Source organism: Aquarana catesbeiana, linkage group LG05 (assembly GCF_042186555.1).
Source record: "Aquarana catesbeiana isolate 2022-GZ linkage group LG05, ASM4218655v1, whole genome shotgun sequence".
Taxonomy (NCBI): domain Eukaryota; kingdom Metazoa; phylum Chordata; class Amphibia; order Anura; family Ranidae; genus Aquarana; species Aquarana catesbeiana.
In genome coordinates, this window is record NC_133328.1 from 6,786,559 (window position 1) to 6,810,355 (window position 23,797).

The window sequence follows — 23,797 nt, forward strand, 5'->3', positions numbered from 1 at the left end:
CCAGTCCTGCTGGAGGAGACCCCTGTGATGAGGCTTTGTCCCTGGGGCAGATTTCTAGAAGAATCCATTGGGGAAATACTGAGGTCCCAGCTCGGCTTAATTAGGGGGCCTATTCGCAAGCTTGAGTCCAGGGATCTAGTTGGGTCTGGAGAAGCTCACTGAAGAGAGCTAGGAGAACGTGGTGGGAAGGAGTCCAGCTGTTCTATAGTGGCGTAAGTCTAGCAATAGCCCAGTGGATATCAGCAGGAGGCAACCAATGATCCTGTGGCTAAGTGAGTAACCAACAACACTGAGGAGTTAATGTCTGTGTGTGGCTTTTAGACCCTGGAAGGAGTCACAATCAGCATAGAGATCCTGTGGGACTTTTTTTTATGTAATGTGCAGCCTGAAAGTCAGGACATCCTCAGGTTATTCAGTTCTACAGTTTTCTGGGGTATTCTGTGCTCCCTTGCCTTTTCCCAGTTCACCGTTCTCAATAAAAACCTCAAAATAAACCCCAAGACTGCTCTGGAACCAGTGGAAAAATGCAGGAAATGCTGTGTGCCTGGCTGTGTGTGCTCTAAAGAGGAAACAGAACCAAAATTCACCAGCGCTCTTTAGGGGGGCACCACATATAGATGCTGAAAGAAGACATTCGTTTCGTGACTTTTTATAATTTAGAATTTAATCTATTTTATCATTACATACATAGTTTAACATCTTTCAAATTTTTCTTAGTGGAAAATGAGAACCTCTAGTGGGATTTTCCTGCATCCCAGATATAAAACCAGGTGAAATCAATAACACAGAAGGTGACAAAGGCTCTAACCTTTCCTTAAGCTACGTAAGAAACAAAAATGATCTGGAGTTTCACTTGAATAATGGAGTAGAACAGTTCATCAGTGGAAGAGATATAGTCCATTAGGTGGCACTCGAGAGAGAGCAGAAACTGTCATCAGACCCATGAAGGGAAGAGAACAATGAACAAACTAAAGACCATAATGAGTCCGCCATATGCTCCGCTCTGCAGGTGGTAGGTTGATGCCCCACGGTGGCTGCTGGCTTTTGAGACAACTCCATACCTATTGTTACACAGATTGCCTTCGCAGCAATAGAGTTCACGTTCTGAGCCCAAGTCCTCCGAGTCGCTGTTGCTACACTGTTGAGCACAGTCCCTGGTGACCATCAGTGTTGATGTTTCGTAGGGGTAGCCTGAAATGCACAAAGAGGAAAAAAAGTAATTATCATAAAACAATGCTAGCTTTGGTTGGACCAAATCCTGAAAATAGCGGTGAGGGGCCTCAGAGGAAGTGGTCCTTCTCGAACTCATCAAAAACCACACATCCAAGAGGAGCTGGGACTTCAAAATGTATTCGTTTAGTAATACTAAGAAACATAATTATTCTGCTGAGGCTGCTCACATAAAACAAGGCTCCTCTTCAGCGGGGACTCAGAATGTGACTCAAAACGTAAAAACACAACAGCAGTGCCAGATCAAATTGTGAGATTTAGCATGCGATCACCTATTCGTCAGGGCTTCAATAATGCCCAAAGAGGCAGAATTACCAGGGCACATTAATTGATCAGTGGAGTATAAAATATCTCCAGAGTTAGTAACACAACATACCAACCATTGACAGATAGGAATCTGTCATAGGTGGTGGTGGTAGAGATACCAGTACTATATATGATGTTCAGCGTGGACAGCCACAGAGCTGAGGATCCTTGGTGATGTCATTTACCATACTTGGTACGTTCCTATATAGTCAACTGGGTTGAGTGAAAGGTTTGGTCCGAACCTTGAGCTGATCCCTAATGACCATATATGGTCAATGACATCATCCCTATTGCACCAATATGGTCAATGACTTCACCCAGGGTCCACTTTGATTGATGATGGACTTTAGTAAGTGCATCCATGTGTTTATTTACAGTACATTTTGCTCTTTCTGGTGAATGAGTAATAAGAGGTACTAATGTACCCACCCCCCCCCAGGAGGGGGTGGGTTTTTGAGGGCCCCATATTTTAAAGGGTTTTCCACATTTCTTTATAAGCACCTAACATTTTTTTGAGGCCCTTATCCCTCAACATTGGTCATGACCATATTTGGTCATTTGGGATGAGCTAAAGGTTTCGACCAAACCTTGAGCTCATCCCTATGGTCGATGTGTGTTCACATCACCGGATGCCCTGATTGATGATGTATTAACATCAGGGGACATTAGTAAGTGTTGCTCTTTCTGGGAATGAGTAATAGAAGGTACTAATGCACCCCTGTACCCAATTTCCCTGGGAGAAGGTGGATATTTGAGGGTCCCATATTATAAAGGGGCTTCCAGATTCCTTTATAAGCACTCCCACATTCTTCTTGAGGCCCTTATCCTTCAACATTGGTCATTACCATATTTGGTCAATTGGGATGTGCTCAAGGTTTCAACAAAACCGTGAGCTCATCCCTATTGACCATATATGGTCAATGACATCACTCAGGATCCTGAGCCCTGTGTTCACATCACTGGATCCCTTGATTAACAACAAATTTACATCAGGGGACTTTAGTAAGTGTGTCTGTGTTTTTTTTCTAATTTTATTCTTTTGGGGATGAGTAATAAGAGGTACTCATATAACTGTATATCCATTCCCACTGGAAGTGGGTGGATATTTGGGGTTCCAATATTTTAAAGGGGCCTTCAAAATTACTTTATAAGTACCCCCAAATCCATTTTGGGGCCCTTATTCCTCAACACTGGTCGCAACCATATTTGGTCAGCTGAGTCCAGATTCCTTTTTAAGTGCCCTCACATTCTTTTTTGAGGCCCTTATCCCTCAACATTGATCATGACCATATTTGGTCAACTGGGATGAGCTAAAGGTTTCGACCGAACCTTGAACTCATCTCTATTGATCATATATGGTCAACAACAGCATCTCTATTGAACAAATATTGTCAATAACATCACCCATGATCCCTAGCCCTGTGTTCACATCACAGGATGCCTTGATTGATGATGGATTTACATTAGGGACTTTAGTAAGTGTGTTCATGTGTTTATTTACTGTACATTTTGCTCTTTCTGGGAATGAGTAATAAGAGGTACTAATGTACCCCATACCCATTCCCCCTGGGAGGGGGTGGATATCTGGGGGTCCCTTATTATAAAGAGGTTTCCAGATTTCTTTAAAAGTACCCCTATATTCTTTTTGAGGCTCTTATCCCCAAACATTGGTCATGACCATATTTGGCCAATTGGTCACAATTATATTTGGTCAGTTGGGATGAGCTCGAAGTTTCAACCAAACCTTGAGCTCATCCCTATGGTCGATGTGTGTTCACATCACTGAATCCCCCCTCCACCAAATGATTTGGACCAGTGCACAAAGTGCAGAAGAGCTCGACTGGCCTGACCTCAACCCTATAGAGCACCTTTGGGATGAATTACAGCGAAGACTGTGAGCCAGCTGCTCTTGTCCAACATCAGTTCCTGACCTCACAAATGCTCTTCTGGAAGAATGGTCAAACAATCCCATAGACACACTCCTAAACCTTGTGGGCAGCCTTCCCAGAAGAGTTGAAGCTGTTATAGCTGCAAAGGGCGAGGCCAACTCAATATTGAACCCCACGGACTAAGACTGGGATGTCATTAAAGTTCATGTGTGTGTAAAGGCAATCGTCCCAATACTTTTGGTAATATACTGTAGTGTACATATAGCTTATACAGCACACCCAGCAGCTGCATATATTAGTGAGGAAAATTGTTAGTTTGGGCCATCTTAATCTAAACAAACTATTTAAACTGAAACTAAAACTTGAGATCAGGTAAAGGTAAAAAAAGCCTTCTGGCTTTACAACCACTTCAATAAAATGAGATGCTGAGGTTTGTGTTGTCCCTGAAAAAAAAAAAAAGCATTTCAAACACGTAGCAATTTTCAATCAATTTCAACCACTTCTGTTTCCACCAAAAATGATCAAATATAATTCTCAAAAATGAAGCAATCAACCACCAAAGATGGAAAAAAGCTACAGCAATCTCAGTGATAGCTGATGGGTTTTCCCATGGGTTTAGTTGGGACAACTTTGATACCATCTCTTTAGCGCTCCATCAAAACCACCATTTTATGTCTTTATAATTTTAACAAAGAATGGAAGGTTTGATCGTTCTATCACATTGTCATGTGTATGGCCAGGATCACACCACCCAATTATCACATACAGCCACCATGACCCTGGTTGATGCCCCCATTGAATCAGGACACTCACTCACCCGTGTTTGGACTCGATGTGACAGTTTTACAGTAAGAATAGTTCCATGGACAGGTCTTGATCTGGTTGCAGTATTGTACTTCTGTCGGATCATAGCAGAAATAGCATTCCGTTCGGTTTTGAGTGGAGGCTGGTCGGGAAGACACGATATGGGTTAGTAATCTGACAAAGCATACTATACAATCATTCTTTCCAAGCAGATAATTAAGGATCGTAAACTTTAATAGAATGAATAAAAGGAAAAAACATACTTACCAATTATCTAAATTGGACAGAGCCCCTCAACAGAGAGATAACAGAGGAGGCTGGTAATCAAGCACTGAGAAGAAGTCATGCTCAGCATATTTGGCATGTATCTGGTCTATAAACCAGAGTCTCTGGATGGACAGTAGGATAAATGGCTCTATATTTAGGATGTATCCGGTCTATAAACCAGAGGCTCTGGATGGACAGTAGGATAAATGGCTCTATATTTAGGATGTATCTGATCTATAAACCAGAGGCTCTGGATGGACAGTAGGATAAATGGCTCTATATTTAGGGTGTATCTGATCTATAAACCAGAGGCTCTGGATGGACAGTAGGATAAATCGCTCTATATTTAGGATGTATCTGGTCTATAAACCAGAGGCTCTGGATGGACAGTTGGATAAAGGGCTCTATATTTAGGATGTATCCGGTTTATAAACCAGAAACTCTGGATGAACATTTTGGCCCATTCTTTTATACAAAGTTTTCAAATCTTGAAGGTTCTGTGGGCCTCTTCTATGAACTCTGATCTTTCGTTCTTTCCATAGATTTTCTATTGGATTCAAGTCAGGTGATTGGCTGGGCCATTCAAGCAGCTTTATTTTCTTTCTTTGCAACCAATGGAGAGATTCCTTGGCTTCGTGTTTGGGATCATTGTCTTGCTGAAATGTCCACCCTTGTTTCATCATCCTTTTAGATGACAGCAGATTTTTATCAAGAATGTCTTGGTACATTTTCCCATTCATCCTTCCTTCAATGATATGAAGTTTGCCAGTACCGTATGCGGAAAAACAGCCCCGCCGACACCATGATGTTCCCTCCTCCAAACCTCACCGTTGCTATGGGTGGTGTTTTTGGGGTGATGTACCATGTGACTTCCATACATGGTGTGTATTACGCTATCCAAAGAGTTCAAATATGGTCTCACCTGAACAGACTATATTCTCCCCGTATTTCACAGGCTTGTCTAAATGTTGAAATATACAAACATATACCGCGCTGTCCAAACGTGCAAGGGTAGCAGCCAGCACAGCAGTGATTCAATTTGCAAAAGTATATATGTTAAAGTAAAGTGCAGCCCTAAATATGACTAAAGTAAAAGTACAATTAAATACAATGATAAATATCCATAAGTGAAATATGGGGACCAAACAGGTCCTATTTGGTGAACCAAATAATAGTCCAATGAAATGAATAACAATCCAGGGAAGTGTGTGAAAATATAAGTGTCACATAGATAGTGAAAATTGATAGGAGATCCACCACCAAAGTCACCAGTCGCTTACCGGAACGATTGGACTCAAATAGGTATACACCTGACTAGTCAGACTTTTGTGAGATGCCAGGGATGGTTCAGGCTCACAGCAAAAACAAAGTCTCCAGGGGGTATTCAGAACGGTGGATGTCAGCAGATAGGACAATGTATAGGGCAGGCAGCCCAACCGTTAATTATGAAAAGGAAAAAGGAGGGCACATAGCGTAATTCCGTATGGAATAGGTACATTTAATCAGAAAATATAAGGGTTACACTCACATTTCCAAGGTAAAAACAGCACTTTGTAAGACAGTAACAGCGGAATCGGAATTTAGCTATTTTCACAATACCTATACAACAAATACACAGAAAGGAGTGCAGCGCAAAGCAATGTTGAAATGTTATAAAAGTCAATATAAGAAAATCAGAAATAGTCCCAAACACCGATGAGGTGTCGATAGGTAAAGGTGCAAATAGCCGAAGAAATAGAGCGTGACAAATGTAACATCAATGTGGCAAATATGGCGTTTTGCTTCAGGCAACAGAACGCTCGGATGTGAACGGGGGCCATTGAAATGAATGGGATTTTGCTTGTTGGGGCGTTTTGGAACTTTTGAGACGAGCGTGTAATGAGCTGAAAACGCTCAGGTGTGAACGGGCCCTTAGTTATTAATATATAATATTGTAAAATCTAAAGCAATATTAAACCCAAAAATGTCATATATCGCAGCTTACCAATCCAGACACCCCAACCCGGCAAAAAATTCATTTCGGGGGGGTGGCGCTCCGCAGATGAATGGACAGGAGACACAGACACAGTCTCCTGTCCATTCATAAACTGAAGCAGAGTAATGCCGCGTACACACGGGCGGACTTTTCGACCGGACTGGTCCGATGGTCTATCCGACGGACTTTCGGCGGACTTCCGACGGACCTTCCGAACTAACGGACTTGCCTACACACGATCACACCAAAGTCGGACGGATTAGTACATGATGACGTACACCGGATTAAAATAAGGAAGTTGATAGCCAGTAGCCAGTACCTGCCCTAGCGTCGGTTTTCGTCCGTCAGACTAGCATACAGACAAGCGGACTTTTCGATAGGAACTGTGTCTGGCGGAGTTCCGACGTAAAGATTTGAAACATGTTCCAAATCTAAAGTCCGTCAGGTTTTCGACCGAAAAAGTCCGTTGCAGGTACGATGGAGCCCATACACGATCGGATTGTCCGTCGGACCAGTCCGGTCTAAAAATCCGCTCGTGTGTACGTGGCATAACACACAGTTTACTCTGCTCAGTTATCACAGGACACAGGAGTGATCGGTAGCGAACGCTCTCTATGTCCCATTCAGAAAATGAAGGGGCCGGTAAATGACATATTTACTGGCCCCTTCCAGCCATTGGGAGAGGAGAGAAGCTGGCTGCTGGGGAATGGGGGGGGATGGGGGCAGAGGAGAACAGGAGGGGGCGGAGAAGGACATAGAGGGGGGCCAGGGGAGAACAGGAGGGGGCGGAGAAGGACATAGAGGGGGGCCGGAGGAGAACAGGAGGGGGCGGAGAAGGACATAGAGGGGGGCCGGAGGAGAACAGGAGGGGGCAGAGAAGGACATAGAGGGGGGCCGGAGGAGAACAGGAGGGGGCGGAGAAGGACATAGAGGAGGGCCGGAGGAGAACAGGAGGGGGCGGAGAAGGACATAGAGGGGTGACGGAGGAGAACAGGAGGGGGCGGAGAAGGACATAGAGGGGGCCGGAGGAGAACAGGAGGGGGCGGAGAAGGACATAGAGGGGGCCGGAGGAGAACAGGAGGGGGCGGAGAAGGACATAGAGGGGGCCGGAGGAGAACAGGAGGGGGCGGAGAAGGACATAGAGGGGGCCGGAGGAGAACAGGAGGGGGCGGAGAAGGACATAGAGGGGGGCCGGAGGAGAACAGGAGGGGGCGGAGAAGGACACGGAGGGGGACAGAGGAGAATAGGAGGGGGCGGAGAAGGACATGGAGGGGGCCGAAGGAGAACAGGAGGGGGCGGAGAAGGACACAGAGAGGGGGGCCGAAGGAGAACAGGAGGGGGTGGAGAAGAACACGGAGGGGGGCGGAAGAGAACAGGAGGGGGCGGAGAAGGACATGGAGGGGGCCGGAGGAGAACAGGAGGGGGCAGAGAAGAACACGGAGGGGGGCCGGAGGAGAACAGGAGGGGGCGGAGAAGGACACGGAGGGGGCCGGAGGAGAACAGGAGGGGGCAGAGAAGGACACGGAGGAGGCCGGAGGAGAACAGGAGGGGGCGGAGAAGGACACAGAGAGGGGGGCCGGAGGAGAACAGGAGGGGGTGGAGAAGGACAGGGAGGGGGCCGGAGGAGAACAGGAGGGGGCGGAGAAGGACATAGAGGGGGGTCGGAGGAGAACAGGAGGGGGTGGAGAAGGACATAGAGGGGGGTCGGAGGAGAACAGGAGGGGGCGGAGAAGGACATAGAGGGGGGTCGGAGGAGAACAGGAGGGGGCGGAGAAGGACATAGAGGGGGCCGGAGGAGAACAGGAGGGGGCGGAGAAGGACATAGAGGGGGGTCGGAGGAGAACAGGAGGGGGCGGAGAAGGACATAGAGGGGGGCCGGAGGAGAACAGGAGGGGGTGGAGAAGAAAACGGAGGGGGCCGGAGGAGAACAGGAGGGGGCAGAGAAGGACATAGAGGGGGGTCGGAGGAGAACAGGAGGGGGTGGGGAAGGACATAGAGGGGGGCCGGAGGAGAACAGAAGGGGGCGGAGAAGGACATAGAGAGGTGCCGGAGGAGAACAGGAGGGGGCAGAGAAGGACATAGAGGGGGGCTGGAGGAGAACAGGAGGGGGTAGAAAAGGACATAGAGGGGGGCCGGAGGAGAACAGGAGGGGGCGGAGAAGGACATAGAGGGGGGCTGGAGGAGAACAGGAGGGGGCGGAGAAGGACACGGAGGGGGATGGAGGAGAACAAGAGGGGGTGGAGAAGGACATAGAGGGGGGCCGGTGGAGAACAGGAGGGGGTGGAGAAGGACATAGAGGGGGGCCGGAGGAGAACAGGAGGGGGCAGAGAAGGACACGGAGGGGGCCGGAGGAGAACAGGAGGGGGCGGAGAAGGACACGGAGGGGGGCCGGAGGAGAACAGGAGGGGGTGGAGAAGGACACGGAGGGGGCCGGAGGAGAACAGGAGGGGGCGGAGAAGGACACGGAGGAGGCCGGAGGAGAACAGGAGGGGGCGGAGAAGGACATAGAGAGGTGCCGGAGGAGAACAGGAGGGGGCGGAGAAGGACATAGAGAGGTGCCAGAGGAGAACAGGAGGGGGCGGAGAAGGACATAGAGAGGTGCCAGAGGAGAACAGGAGGGGGCGGAGAAGGACATAGAGGGGGCCGGAGGAGAACAGGAGGGGGCGGAGAAGGACATAGAGGGGGGCCGGAGGAGAACAGGAGGGGGCGGAGAAGGACACGGAGGGGGACAGAGGAGAATAGGAGGGGGCGGAGAAGGACATGGAGGGGGCCGAAGGAGAACAGGAGGGGGCGGAGAAGGACACAGAGAGGGGGGCCGAAGGAGAACAGGAGGGGGTGGAGAAGAACACGGAGGGGGGCGGAAGAGAACAGGAGGGGGCGGAGAAGGACATGGAGGGGGCCGGAGGAGAACAGGAGGGGGCAGAGAAGAACACGGAGGGGGGCCGGAGGAGAACAGGAGGGGGCGGAGAAGGACACGGAGGGGGCCGGAGGAGAACAGGAGGGGGCAGAGAAGGACACGGAGGAGGCCGGAGGAGAACAGGAGGGGGCGGAGAAGGACACAGAGAGGGGGGCCGGAGGAGAACAGGAGGGGGTGGAGAAGGACAGGGAGGGGGCCGGAGGAGAACAGGAGGGGGCGGAGAAGGACATAGAGGGGGGTCGGAGGAGAACAGGAGGGGGCGGAGAAGGACATAGAGGGGGGCCGGAGGAGAACAGGAGGGGGCGGAGAAGGACATAGAGGGGGGCCTGAGGAGAACAGGAGGGGGTGGAGAAGAAAACGGAGGGGGCCGGAGGAGAACAGGAGGGGGCAGAGAAGGACATAGAGGGGGGTCGGAGGAGAACAGGAGGGGGTGGGGAAGGACATAGAGGGGGGCCGGAGGAGAACAGAAGGGGGCGGAGAAGGACATAGAGAGGTGCCGGAGGAGAACAGGAGGGGGCAGAGAAGGACATAGAGGGGGGCTGGAGGAGAACAGGAGGGGGTAGAAAAGGACATAGAGGGGGGCCGGAGGAGAACAGGAGGGGGCGGAGAAGGACATAGAGGGGGGCTGGAGGAGAACAGGAGGGGGCGGAGAAGGACATAGAGGGGGGCCGGAGGAGAACAGGAGGGGGCGGAGAAGGACACGGAGGGGGATGGAGGAGAACAAGAGGGGGTGGAGAAGGACATAGAGGGGGGCCGGTGGAGAACAGGAGGGGGCGGAGAAGGACATGGAGGGGGCCGGAGGAGAACAGGAGGGGGCAGAGAAGGACACGGAGGGGGCCGGAGGAGAACAGGAGGGGGCGGAGAAGGACACGGAGGGGGGCCGGAGGAGAACAGGAGGGGGTGGAGAAGGACACGGAGGGGGCCGGAGGAGAACAGGAGGGGGCGGAGAAGGACACGGAGGAGGCCGGAGGAGAACAGGAGGGGGCGGAGAAGGACACGGAGGAGGCCGGAGGAGAACAGAAGGGGGCGGAGAAGGACATAGAGAGGTGCCGGAGGAGAACAGGAGGGGGTGGAGAAGGACATAGAGGGGGGCTGGAGAAGAACAGGAGGGGGTGGAGAAGGACATAGAGCGGGGCTGGAGGAGAACAGGAGGGGGCGGAGAAGGACACGGAGGGGGCCGGAGGAGAACAGGAGGGGGCGGAGAAGGACACGGAGGGGGGGTCAGAGGAGAACAGGAGGGGGCGGAGAAGGACACGGAGGAGGCCGGAGGAGAACAGGAGGGGGAAGAGAAGGACATGGAGGGGGATGGAGGAGAACAGGAGGGGGCGGAGAAGGACATGGAGGGGGCCGGAGGAGAACAGGAGGGGGCAGAGAAGGACACGGAGGGGGGCCGGAGGAGAACAGGAGGGGGCGGAGAAGGACACGGAGGGGGCCGGAGGAGAACAGGAGGGGGTGGAGAAGGACACGGAGGAGGCCAGAGGAGAACAGGAGGGGGCGGAGAAGGACACGGAGAGGGCCGGAGGAGAACAGGAGGGGGCGGAAAAGGACATAGAGGGGGGTCGGAGAAGAACAGGAGGGGGTGGAGAAGTACATAGAGGGGGGTTGGAGGAGAACAGGAGGGGGCGGAGAAGGACACGGAGGGGGCCGGAGGAGGACAGGAGGGGGCGGAGAAGGACACGGAGGGGGGCCGGAGGAGAACAGGAGGGGGCGGAGAAGGACACGGAGAGGGCCGGAGGAGAACAGGAGGGGGCGGAGAAGGACATAGAGGGGGGTCGGAGAAGAACAGGAGGGGGTGGAGAAGTACATAGAGGGGGGTTGGAGGAGAACAGGAGGGGGCGGAGAAGGACATAAAGGGGGGCGGAGAAGGACAAGGAGGGGGCCGGAGGAGAACAGGAGGGGGTGGAGAAGGACACAGAGGGGGCCGGAGGAGAACAGGAGGGGGGCCGGAGGAGGACAGGAGGGGGCGGAGAAGGACACGGAGGGGGGCCGGAGGAGAACAGGAGGGGGCGGAGAAGGACACGGAGGGGGCCGGAGGAGAACAGGAGGGGGCGGAGAAGGACACGGAGGAGGCCAGAGGAGAACAGGAGGGGGCGGAGAAGGGCACGGAGGGGGGCTGGAGGAGAACAGGAGGGGGCGGAGAAGGACACGGAGGGGGCCGGAGGAGAACAGGAGGGGGCCGAAAAGGACATAGAGGGGGGTCGGAGGAGAACAGGAGGGGGTGGAGAAGGACATAGAGGGGGGTCAGAGGAGAACAGGAGTGGGCGGAGAAGGACATAGAGGGGGGCGGAGAAGGACAAGTAGGGGGCCGGAGGAGAACAGGAGGGGGCGGAGAAGGACACGGAGGGGGCCGGAGGAGAACAGGAGGGGGCGGAGAAGGACATAGAGGGGGGCCGGAGGAAAACAGGAGGGGGCGGAAAAGGACATAGAGGGGGGCCGGAGGAGAACAGAAGGGGGCGGAGAAGGACATAGAGGGGGGCCGGAGGAGAACAGGAGGGGGTGGAGAAGGACATAGAGGGGGGCCGGAGGAGAACAGGAGGGGGCGGAGAAGGACACGGAGGGGGTCGGAGGAGAACAGGAGGGGGCGGAGAAGGACATGGAGGGGGCCGGAGGAGAACAGGAGGGGGAAGAGAAGGACATGGAGGGGGCCGGAGGAGAACAGGAGGGGGCAGAGAAGGACATAGAGGGGGGCCGGAGGAGAACAGGAGGGGGCGGAGAAGGACACGGAGGGGGCCGGAGGAGAACAGGAGGGGGCGGAGAAGGACACGGAGGGGGGCCGGAGGAGAACAGGAGGGGGCAAAGAAGGACATAGAGGGGGGCCGGAGGAGAACAGGAGGGGGTGGAGAAGGACATAGAGGGGGGCCGGAGGAGAACAGGAGGGGGCGGAGAAGGACACGGAGGGGGGTCGGAGGAGGAGCACACAGGGAGCAGCTGGGATTGATCATTGCGGTGGGAGGGACAGCTGTGATCACCGATCTCCCTGTATAGCTTTTTAGCCAACAGCCGAGGGAGAGAAAGAAGGAGAAGCGTCTGTCAGCTGAAAATCTATACAGGGAGGTCGGTGTTCACAGCTGATCCTACCGATCATTCCCAGCAGCCAGTATCAATAGACCCTCTGGCAGCCAGCTAAAAAAAAGACCCCCCCCAGCAACAAGTGACCCCCCCAGCAGAAATAGAAACCCATGGAAAAATAGATCCCTACCAGCAACAATAGATCCTCAAGCAGCCATCATCAATAGACCCTCCATCACCTCTTCCAATTACATATATTCAATGGTGGAGGTGCCAGAACTGCGTCCCCCCCTGAAAAAAATGCCCTGGTCTCATCTCTGTAACTGCTACGCCTGCAGGACAGCTTGTCCTTTTGAAAAACAACAGACTTACTGGCTGGATCACCGGATGAAAATAGAGGAAAGAAGGCCTAAAAAAGAAAACTAAGACAGCCATCACATCTAATGCCGCGTACACACGACCGGACTTTCCGGCAGAAAAGGTCCGACGGAATAATTTCATCGGATATTCCGATCGTGTGAGGGCTTCATCTGACTTTTTCTTTCGAAAAATTCTGACGGACCTAGAAATAGAACATATTTTAAATCTTTCCGACGGAATCAATTCCTATCGGGAAAACCGCTCGACTGTATGCTAGTCCAACGGACCAAAAATGACGCAAGGCCAGCTATTGGCTACTGGCTATTGAACTTCCTTTTTCTAGTCCAGTCGCACGTGTTGTACGTCACCGCGTTCTAAACGATCGGGCTTTGGTGTGATTGTGTGTACTCAAGTCCGTTTCAGCGGAACTCCGTCAGAAAAACCGTCAGAGTTTATTCTGACGGAAAAACCGGTCGTGTGTACGCGGCATAAGAATCAGTAATCTGCAATATAATAAATGTTTGCTTTCGGGTTTCATATCACTTTGATGATCACTGATAAGCTCTGACCTGAGAGCTGCACCTTCACCATAGAGAATTCCCGGCTTCTATCTCTATGGGTATCAAATCCCTTCCAAACCATTAATCAGTGTGATCAAGATAAGACCAAATATTACTGCAACTGCTGTTCCTCGATATTCTTGTATCCCATAATTATCTTCTATTCATAGTCCTATCCGTTTATGACCCGTCTACAGCAAATATATTGAACACAAATGCTTAAAGACCCCCAGGGGTGGGGAGAAGATACTTGGAAGCCCATTCTCTATCTCATTGACCACCATTGCCTTTTCTTTTTGGATATCCTCCTGTCACCGTAGTCCTTCACCTATAGGCTCCGGTCACACCGGAGGGATTCAAAGTGCTTTTCTAGAAGTCCTTCAACACTCAACATGAGGATTCCCATTGTATCCTATGGTGCCTCTTCACACCCTGAGCATGGTGTAGCCTGGAACGTGTCTCTAAGAGCTCTGTCCAGAGTCTTTCACCCCCCCCTATAGACTTCAATAGGAGCGTCTAAAAAAATGTCTGCAAAATGTTTTATTCACATGATTTTGTGCTTTTCCTAGTAACCAGCTTTCCATTGGCTGAAACAAAAAGGCTCAAGCATGAAAATTCCTGAAGAATGCGAGTATAAAAGCGCATAAAAAAACGCTCAAAAACACTAGAAGAAGCTCAAGTGTGAACCAAACCTTATTGGATTTGTATGATGGTTTACTAGGCCCACCGAACACCTAAAAATGAGTCTGTATCCTCCCTTATACTCTAATAGATTGTAAGCTCTTCTACCTTCTATATCCCCCTTATACCCTAATAGATTGTAAGCTCTTCTACCTTCTGTATCTTCCATTATACCCTAATAGATTGTAAGCTCTTCTACCTTCTGTGTCCTCTCTTATACCCTAATAGATTGTAAGCTCTTCTACCTTCTGTATCCTCCATTTTACTCTAATAGATTGTAAGCTCTTCTACCTTCTGTATCCTCCATTTTACTCTAATAGATTGTAAGCTCTTCTACCTTCTGTGTCCTCTCTTATACTCTAATAGATTGTAAGCTCTTCTACCTTCTGTATCCTCCATTTTACTCTAATAGATTGTAAGCTCTTCAACCTTCTGTATCCTCCTTTATACTCTAAAAGATTGTAAGCTCTTCCACTTTCTGTATCATCCATTGTACCCTAATAGATGACACTTCCACTGTTACCCAATAAAAAAAAAATCATAAAAAAGTAAAAAAACAAAAGAAAAAATCTTCCATTTGATATGAGAAATATCTTCCGATATATAAATGGTCCCATTTCACTGGCAGCCCTGAGATCCATCCATTAATGTCATTGCCGATGTCCCTCCATGATCAGCGTTGTGTTGATTTTGATGTTATAATTGTCTGAATTCCGCTCTCACTACGACACAAAGTTCCCATCTCTGAAAAAATGTAACTAGAAATACCAGAAATCCGATGCCAACAACTGCAGACGGCTTACCTGGGACTAAGAAAAAAGCTGCAGCCAGCAGACAGGAGATCAGAACCTTCATCTTGGTGAGTCTCTGGAGAGGAATAGAGCAAGTGAGGCCCCTGTACAAAGCTTTATAGGTCCCGCCCACTTTGCCTCATTAACATAAAACTCAGTTCAGAGGAAAAAAAATGTGATTAAAATTCTTGCGGAGTTTGGAGGTGTTCGATGTCAGGTGTGATTGTTGTATAACATGTCCTAGGAGTGCCTGAGCTCTGATTACCCAACTTCTCCTGACACCGACCGCTTCCCATACATCTCTATGGCTGGAGAGACAATCTCACATATCATTGCGTCACGCCAGTCACGTATTATTATAGATGGGTGATTGGACGCTTCAGCGGTGTAACGAGCCCCTTGCTCGCTCGGTTCCACTCTCCCGACACTCCTCTGCAGCTATTGAATCAGATTGCAACGTCTGATGGTTCGGTCATCCGATGCTCCGGGATTAGAACTTCAGCTATGTGCCGTTCTAACCCAGTTGTGATAGCTCAGAACAAACACCAGGCAGGCTGTATGTAAGTTCAAACAGGAATCTCTCTTTATTGACAAAATACAGGTTTTTATACACTCAAAGTGGAAGTGCAGACCTCCTGCTCATATTACTCTAACAATACAGCTTTAACCTAATTAACATGAGCTAATTAACTAATCCCTTTAGACAGCCTAGATGACTCAGACATGACCGTTAGGCCAGACTGGCCGTCTTGTAGTTCAGAAAATCCAATCAACATTATCACAATCAACATAGACTCTTCTTCACACATTAGCAGAGTTAATTAACACAAATAACAATGGGGATCTAATGACTCTTGGATCCCATAGTAAACTTATTTACAATACACATTTTAGCAGACAATAGACAGACAGGTGTTGGAATTTACATCAGCATCTCCTAACAGTATCTGTCCCAGCATTATGCATCAGTCACTATTCCAATATTCATGACAAGCGGCAACCCAGGATAGGACGTCTACCAGTGACGGCTGGTGCTCAAAATTCTTTGGGGGGGGCGCAAACAAACTGAAAAATACTGAAAAAAAACCCCATCAATTGCAGCCTCACTGTGCCCATCAATTGCAGCCAATGTGCCCCATCACATCATCTGCAGCCACTTGTGGACATCAAATGTAAAGTGCATATATATATATGTGTGTTAAAAGAGTATGAGGGATGAATGTGAGGCCATTATGATCCTACAAAGGTACCATCCCCTATAAAACAATTACCAAATGAGAACAAACATGGGGTGGGACTTTACATGTACCTTGGAGGGTCTAATAAATACACATACCAAAAAGGCTTAAAAAATAAACAAAATCTTTAATTTCCATATACAAATGGTTAGCTTTAAAAAAGTTGAATACAACTGGTTAAAACCACAGTTACTGTAAGGTTATCCAGGATGTTCTGGTCCTGGCTGAAGAATCGAGAAAACTGGCCAGTACATCCTGGATAGACCATTTGTATATGGAAATTAAAGATTTGTTTATTTTTTAAGCCTATTTGGTATGTGTATTTATTAGACCCTCCAAGGTACATGTAAAGTCCCACCCCATGTTTGTTCTCATTTGGTAATTATATGTGTATATCTATATATTTTTTTTACTCATTTTTATAGATGGCTGTTTGGGAACGTCAGCGGAAATCTTGGCCGGGACGTGTAAAATGACTGAGCTTCATCCTACAAGACGTCTCTGGTGTTGTACAAATCCTTCTCCAACCTTTACCAGAGTCAGTCTGATATTAGGCAGTAAACCCTTTATATCTTCCTTACACACCAGAATAGCTTAAAGCTCTTCCACCTTTTATATCCCCCATCTGTATATTTTAATAGATTGTAAGCTCTTCTACCCTATATATTCTCCCATATACCCTAATAGATTGTAAGCTCTTCTACCTTCTGTATCCTCCCATATACCCTAATAGAGTGTAAGCTCTTCTCCCTTATGTGTCTTTCTTTATATCCTAATAGATTGTAAGCTCTTCTACCTTCTGTGTCATTCTTTATACCCTAATGGATTGTAAGCTCTTCTCCCCTATGTGTCTTTCTTTATACCCTAATAGATTGTAAGCTCTTCTACCCTATATATTCTCCCATATACCCTAATAGATTGTAAGCTCTTCTACCTTCTGTATCCTCCCTTATACCCTAATAGATTGTAAGCTCTTCCACTTTCCCTATCCTTCCTTCTATCCTAATAGATTGTAAGCTCTCCCCCTTCAATATCTTCCCCTATACCCCAATAGATTGTAAGCTTTTCTACATTCTGAGTTCCATCCCAGCCCAGCCAGCAAGGGCAGGAAATAATGTACATAACTATACATAAAACCGAAATACTGACAGCTAACAGTAGAGGGCAGTAGCTCCCTACAGAAGTATGGAGGATGCGGCTACGCTCCCTCCTTTGTAATGCTGCCACTGAAGGAGACTCATCATGGGACACTGTTGCCCACCCAACCAAGAAGTTAGATCTCATTAATAATAGGATTTTGGAGTGGCCTTACCCAGCAGAAGGGAACCGTAGGTCTGCGGCATATTTAACCCCTTGGGTATCGAGTAACCCAACAGTGAGTGGTTTTATTTATTTTACACATCACGTATGTAACTGGTTAGGGGTCCAGAAAAACCCCTAAAACCAGTTCACCGAGAAAGGGTAGACTGCTTACTTGTACCATTTGCCTCTATCAAGTTGGCACATAAGCTCCCCCTTTGCCAGTCAACACCCTCTCCTGGGCACCGGGGGAGAGGGAGTGCTGACGTGTACCTGTGAGCATCAGGCATCAGTTCTTTTTGGGTAATACTCCCATTTTGGGGGGAAACCCTCTTAAAGCACTGCCAATGATAAAGCGATCGATGATTGACACCGATCGATAAGGGAGAGCCTGACAGGGTGTATGTACAGAAGTCAGCTGGATGCTGGACTTATGTACAACCAGTACTGCTTATGCATGGATTAAAATTCGGCCAGTCCCTGCTGAACCGGCTTAATTTTGATCCATGTGTGGCTGGCTTAAGAGTTAGGTGACCTCCACCACCTGTAGATATCTTTAATGCCTTCTAAGCTATTGTGCTCCGCACTTGAGAAACATTGGTTGTTTTGATCTGGTCAGGACTGGTTGTAGATCTGACTTTCTAGTAATACAACTAGTTTGTGCTTCATGCAGAATGGTTGACTTAGTGATCCGGTTAAGCGATCCAAAGATCCCCCTACCGGTGTGCAGATTGCTGAAGCCCCCAAACTGGGAAGCCTTCACTTCAATGTACATCATCGCCCCAATATGGAAGCACCTTTCTAATGCCGCGTACACACGGTCGGACTTTTCAGCTACAAAAGTCCGACAGCCTGTCCGACAGACTTTCGACGGACTTTCGACGGACTTGCGGCGGACTTTCTAACGAACAGACTTGCCTACACACGATCACACAAAAGTCCGTCGAATTCTTACGTGATGACGTACACAGGACTAAAATAAGGAAGTTGATAGCCAGTAGCCAATAGCTGCCCTAGCGTGGGTTTTTGTCTGTCGGACTAGCATACAGACGAGCGGATTTTTCGACCGGACTCGAGTCTGTCGGAAAGATTTGAAGCATGTTTCAAATCTAAAGTCCGTCGGATTTGAGGCTGAAAAAGTCCGTTGAAAGTCCGGAGAAGCCCACACACGATGGGATTACCAGCCAGCTTTAGTCCGTCAGCGTCCGTTGGACTTTTGTAGACGAAAAGTCCGACCGTGTGTACGCGGCATTAGGATAATATCTAATATTGAAGTATGCCTCTTCTTTATTAGGCCAATATTAGAATGGGACAAGATTTTGTTCTTGTAACCAACAGCAAAATTTCAAGTAGGAACCCAAATAGATATCGTTGGTTGACTGGAGCTCACCTTGGAGAAAGAAGCCAGTTTGGACTTCCTCTATTGGGGGTCTTGCTATGAAGTCGGCAGTTAGTACAGCTCTTTACTAGTTCACGAGTGCACCAGGTATATCGTTCTGTCTCACCTCACCTGAACAATTAAATATGCCACAAGAGAGCAATGTGAGTCCACTCCAGACCAACCCTGCGATTTGCCACCACTGGGCACAGGCCACCAACAAAACTTGTCTCTTGATACTCTGGTGCATTTTATTAAAAGAAAGTGCCAACGTAATCAAATAAATTCCAAGGTGCTGGGGCTGTAGGCCACCTGGTCTACTCTAGAGCAACTGCTGGTATGGATGTTGTTCTGCAGATGACCCTTAAGGTGTAAAGGCGCTCTATGGCAAGTGTTATGCCCACACGGTCGGACTTTGTTCGGACATTCCGACAACAAAATCCTATGATTTTTTCCGACAGATGTTGGCTCAAACTTGTCTTGCATACACACGGTCACACAAAGTTGTCGGAAAATCCGATCGTTCTAAACGCGGTTACGTAAAACACGTACGTCGGGACTATAAACGGGGCAGTAGCCAATAGCTTTCATCTCTTTATTTATTCTGAGCATGCGTGGCACTTTGTCCGTCGGATTTGTGTACACACAATCGGAATTTCCGACAACAGATTTTGTTGTCGGAAAATTTTATATCCTGCTCTCAAACTTTGTGTGTCGGAAAATCCGATGGAAAATGTGTGATGGAGCCCACACACGGTCGGAATTTCCGACAACAAGGTCCTATCACACATTTTCCATCAGAAAATCCGACCGTGTGTACGGGGCATTAGGATACTTTTACATCTCTGTATTTTAGTGCATTGCAGATGCCTTACAAAACCTGCTTGATGCAACTGCATGTTTGTTGAGGTTCCAAAATGCACATTTCTTGGGGTTTCAAAGTGAATGCATGGAAAACTCATCTGAAGTATACTGCACCACCCATGTTGAGGTGTGAATGTAGACTTTCTATGCAGGTATAATTAAGTCATCCTGCAATAAACTTCATTAACGATAGGTTTTGTTACCAGTAGCTGGAGTGCTTTGACTCTCTCTCCCTTGCAGCTCCTTGCAGATCCCTCAGACACCCTGCTCTGAAATCCCTATCATGGTACACTTCCAATTAGCCCCGAAGGAGAGGATGCCCATGCTGTGCTACTCCAAGATCATCTCAGCAGAAGGTCTCACATGGAGGGATCTGCTACTGCTTGCCAGTGTCAGGTTGTTCAGCACATTCTCTGTGTTATGAGGTGTATTCATATTGAAACAGACAGAGGACACTGCTAGATGCCTCCATATTAGTCCTGGGGCCAGTTTGCTAAAATATATAGAGGTGTAGCACAAAGGGATTGTATAACGGTTTTGCAGATATTTATTTACTTTGTTTAATATGGTTAGGACTTAAAAAAAATAACATTGAAACATTGCATATTTTGTCTTCTCCTTTTGAGCCACCAGGTGGAGCTCTAGTCTTCTTTCCACCTTTTCGAGACTGCACGGACCCTTCTCACATCAGACAGCCCAGCAAGCACTTTCAATCAGATAAAGGGAGCTGAAAAACAGGTCTTCTGTGTTGTCTCGTTAGTTAACCCATGGTGCTCTGTGAATCCTTTATCAGAAAACAATATCTAAAGTATTTCTTTTCTACATCCATTCAAAGTTCAGAATTCAAGAAAACTTTTCTGAGAGTTCAGTGAGGAGAGCTCTGGGAGATGATTGGAGGGGAGGGAAGGGACAGCCCCCCTTTTTTTTCACACAGAGCTGAGGCTATTAGCTCGAAAGCCCTCCCCGTCACCATTTTTCTCTTGGTGTCAGGAAAACTCAGAAGTGACTCATGCTGATAGCAGAGGAAGGAGGCAGCAGACAGAAATGACACTTAGTGCTCTGCATTGAGACAAGTACTCACTATAGAGGAATATGCATTGTTCATATTTCATGTCTGAGGTTTACAACCACATTAAGTACATTTAGCCTTTACTTGATTCCCTTCCTCTCCCAGCACCCCCAAAAGGCTTATACCCATACACTCACCTGTCTTTACTCCTCACATCCACAGGTTCAAAGTCTTCTGGATAGGCAACTCCTCTCTTCTGAACATGCATGGAAATATCTACTTTTTTGTGATTAGAGGTGATAAGAAGGATAGCTCACCAGTGCCTGGTGGTGTGCATTTGTGGTGGAGATGACTCTGTGAGCAGCACTCTTATCCTTCAGACCAAGGTCTACCAATAAAGATAAATGGCATTGGTCCCACCTCTGTAGATCCTCCTGGGTGAGTCTGAGGGTTCTGCCATTCATTTTTAGAGAAATTTTTGACATTGGTTGCGATACAAAAAAAAAAAAATGAGCAGGTGAGACATAGTAGTTACATAGTTACATAGTAGGTGAGGTTGAAAAAAGACACAAGTCCATCAAGTCCAACCTATGTGTGTGATTATGTGTCAGTATTACATTACATATCCCTGTATATTGCGGTCATTCAGGTGATTATCTAATAGTTTCTTGAAGCTATCAATGCTCCCCGCTGAGACCACCGCCTGTGGAAGGGAATTCCACATCCTTGCCGCTCTTACAGTAAAGAACCCTCTACGTAGTTTAAGGTTAAACCTCTTTTCTTCTAATTGTAATGAGTGGCCACGAGTCTTATTAAACTCTCTTCTGCGAAAAAGTTTTATCCCTATTAAGGGGTCACCAGTACAGTATTTGTAAATTGAAATCATATCCCCTCTCAAGCGTCTCTTCTCCAGAGAGAATAAGTTCAGTGCTCGCAACCTTTCCTCATAACTAAGACAACATAAGATCCCTCTCTCAGAAATTAGTGTTGAAGGAGAGGATAGCAAGATGTTATCATTCACCTTATTTAGTTAAAACAGTAATTCAGTTCCCCAAAGAATGTTGGTCTTGGTGGCTTTTGTGGCCGGTGAATGGTTTATGCATAATTGCCAGAGTTGGAATCCAAGGAGAGACATCTATCTTTACTGAAGTCATGGACAGGGTTAGCAAGTCTTGCAAAGAGTTACTCCAAGACCAGGAGAGGTCACCTTTAGGAATGCCGCATAATAAATGAAAAGCTTGCTGTCCTACCATTATCTAACCAGGCCAGTGCACGGTTCCAGTGTTAGCAGTACGTCATGGTGGGCCACCATGACATTTTGTGGTCTTTATCCCTCAACATTGGTCATGACTATATTTAGTCAATTGGGATGAGGTAAAAGGGTTTCAACCGAACCTTGAGCTCATCCCTATTGTTTATATGTGGTTAATGACTTCACGCAGGATCCCCCGGCCTAGGTTCACATCACTGGATGCCTTGATTGGCGATGGCGTTAAATCAGGGGACTTTAGTATGTGTGTCTGTGTTTCTTTTTTTTTACATTTCATTCTTTCGGGAATGAGTAGTAAGAGGTACTCATATGACCCTGTACCCATTCCCCCTGGAAGTGGGTGGATATTTTGGGCTAAGAGGGCTTCCAAATTTCTTTAGAAGTACCGCCAAATCTTTTTTGGGGCCCTTATTCCTCAACACTGGTCACGACCATATATATGGTCAGTTAAGTTACGCTAGAGGCTTCAACCAAACCAAATTGTTCATGTGTTAGCAGTTAGCAGTGTTAGCAGTTAGCAGTGTTAGCAGTAAGTCATGATGGGCCATCTGCTAGCTCCATTTTCCATTGTGAAAGTGAAGGGACCCCCCCTTCAATCGACCATGTTACATGCAGATAATAATTTCATCTGAAGGCATAATCCAAAACCATCAGGTGGGGGAATGGGTTCAAATGTTTTCTGCATGCAACCAGTCACAGCAGGTCTCTTACAATATGTTTTGCAGGAATCAGTTCACCAGCAACAATAGATCTCCCAGCAGCCAACATCAGGAGACCCTTCCCTCAACAGTAGATTCCTCTTGGCAAAGATTGCCCCCCCCCCATGGCAACAATATACCCCCTAATACAATAGATACCTCCAGCAACAATAGATCCCAGCAACAATAGAACGCCAAGTAGCCACCATTAATAGCCCCTCCAGCTCACCCCATCATGCCAGTACATACATTCAGTGCTGGAATTGCCGGAACTGCGTCCCCCCACATTCTTGCTGAAAAAATGCCCTGGATGTAGCACCCTCCTAGTATAGAGTAGGCTGCTAGATAAATTTATTTTCCACTGTAATCAAAAGAGTAAGGGGTTGATTAATTAGGGCTGCTCAGTGTTTCCCAGGCTGCTGCTCTGTTGCTTCTCCCTGTCTTCTAGAGGATTATAGAACCACAGTGGGGGGGTGGGGGGTGCCGGGCATGCAGCCTTAATATTTATGGAACACTAGCCAATCCCTGGGAAGGTGTGCCCAGAAGGTGACGAGGGAGCTCATAAATAGCCAGAGGCCTGAGCAGCAGCAGCTAAGTTCCTTGGTCCAGTCCTGCTGGAGGAGACCCCTGTGATGAGGCTTTGTCCCTGGGGCGGATTTGTAGAAGAATCCATTGGGGAAATACTGAGGTCCCAGCTAGGCTTAATTAGGGGGCCTATTCGCAAGCTTGAGTCCAGGGATCCAGTTGGGTCTGGAGAAGCTCACTGAAGAGAGCTAGGAGAACGTGGTGGGAAGGAGTCCAGCTGTTCTATAGTGGTGTGAGTCTAGCAATAGCCCAGTGGATATCAGCAGGAGGCAAGCAATGATCCTGTGGCTAAGTGAGTAACCAACAACACTGAGGAGTTAATGTCTGTGTGTGGCTTTTAGACCCTGGAAGGAGTCACAATCAGCATAGAGATCCTGTGGGACTTTTATTTATGTAATGTGCAGCCTAAAAGTCAGGACATCCTCAAGTTATTCAGTTCTACAGTTTTCTGGGGTATTCCGTGCTCCCTCTCCTTTTCCCAGTTCACCGGTCTCAATAAAACCCCCAAAAGAAACCCCAAGACTGCTCTGGAACCATTAGAAGAATGCAGGAAATGCTGTGTGCCTGGCTGTGTGTGCTCTAAAGAGGAAACAGACCAAAATTCACCAGCGGCTCTTTAGGGGGGCATCACATATAGATGCTGAAAGAAGACATTCATTTTCGTGAC

The 23,797-nt window shown here is 48.1% G+C and overlaps 1 protein-coding gene across 1 annotated transcript; it reads right to left on the reverse strand.

The window, feature by feature from the left end:
* Window positions 1–683: 683 nt before the first annotated feature.
* Window positions 684–14,934, reverse strand: LOC141145759 (ly6/PLAUR domain-containing protein 2-like). Its single transcript, XM_073632637.1, has 3 exons — window positions 14,802–14,934; window positions 4,243–4,371; window positions 684–1,191 (listed from the first exon to the last, which is right to left on the reverse strand). The coding sequence occupies exons 1-3, from the start codon at window positions 14,851–14,853 to the stop codon at window positions 935–937; spliced, it is 438 nt and encodes a 145-aa protein (XP_073488738.1). The 5' UTR covers window positions 14,854–14,934; the 3' UTR covers window positions 684–934.
* Between the last annotated feature and the right edge of the window lie 8,863 nt (window positions 14,935–23,797).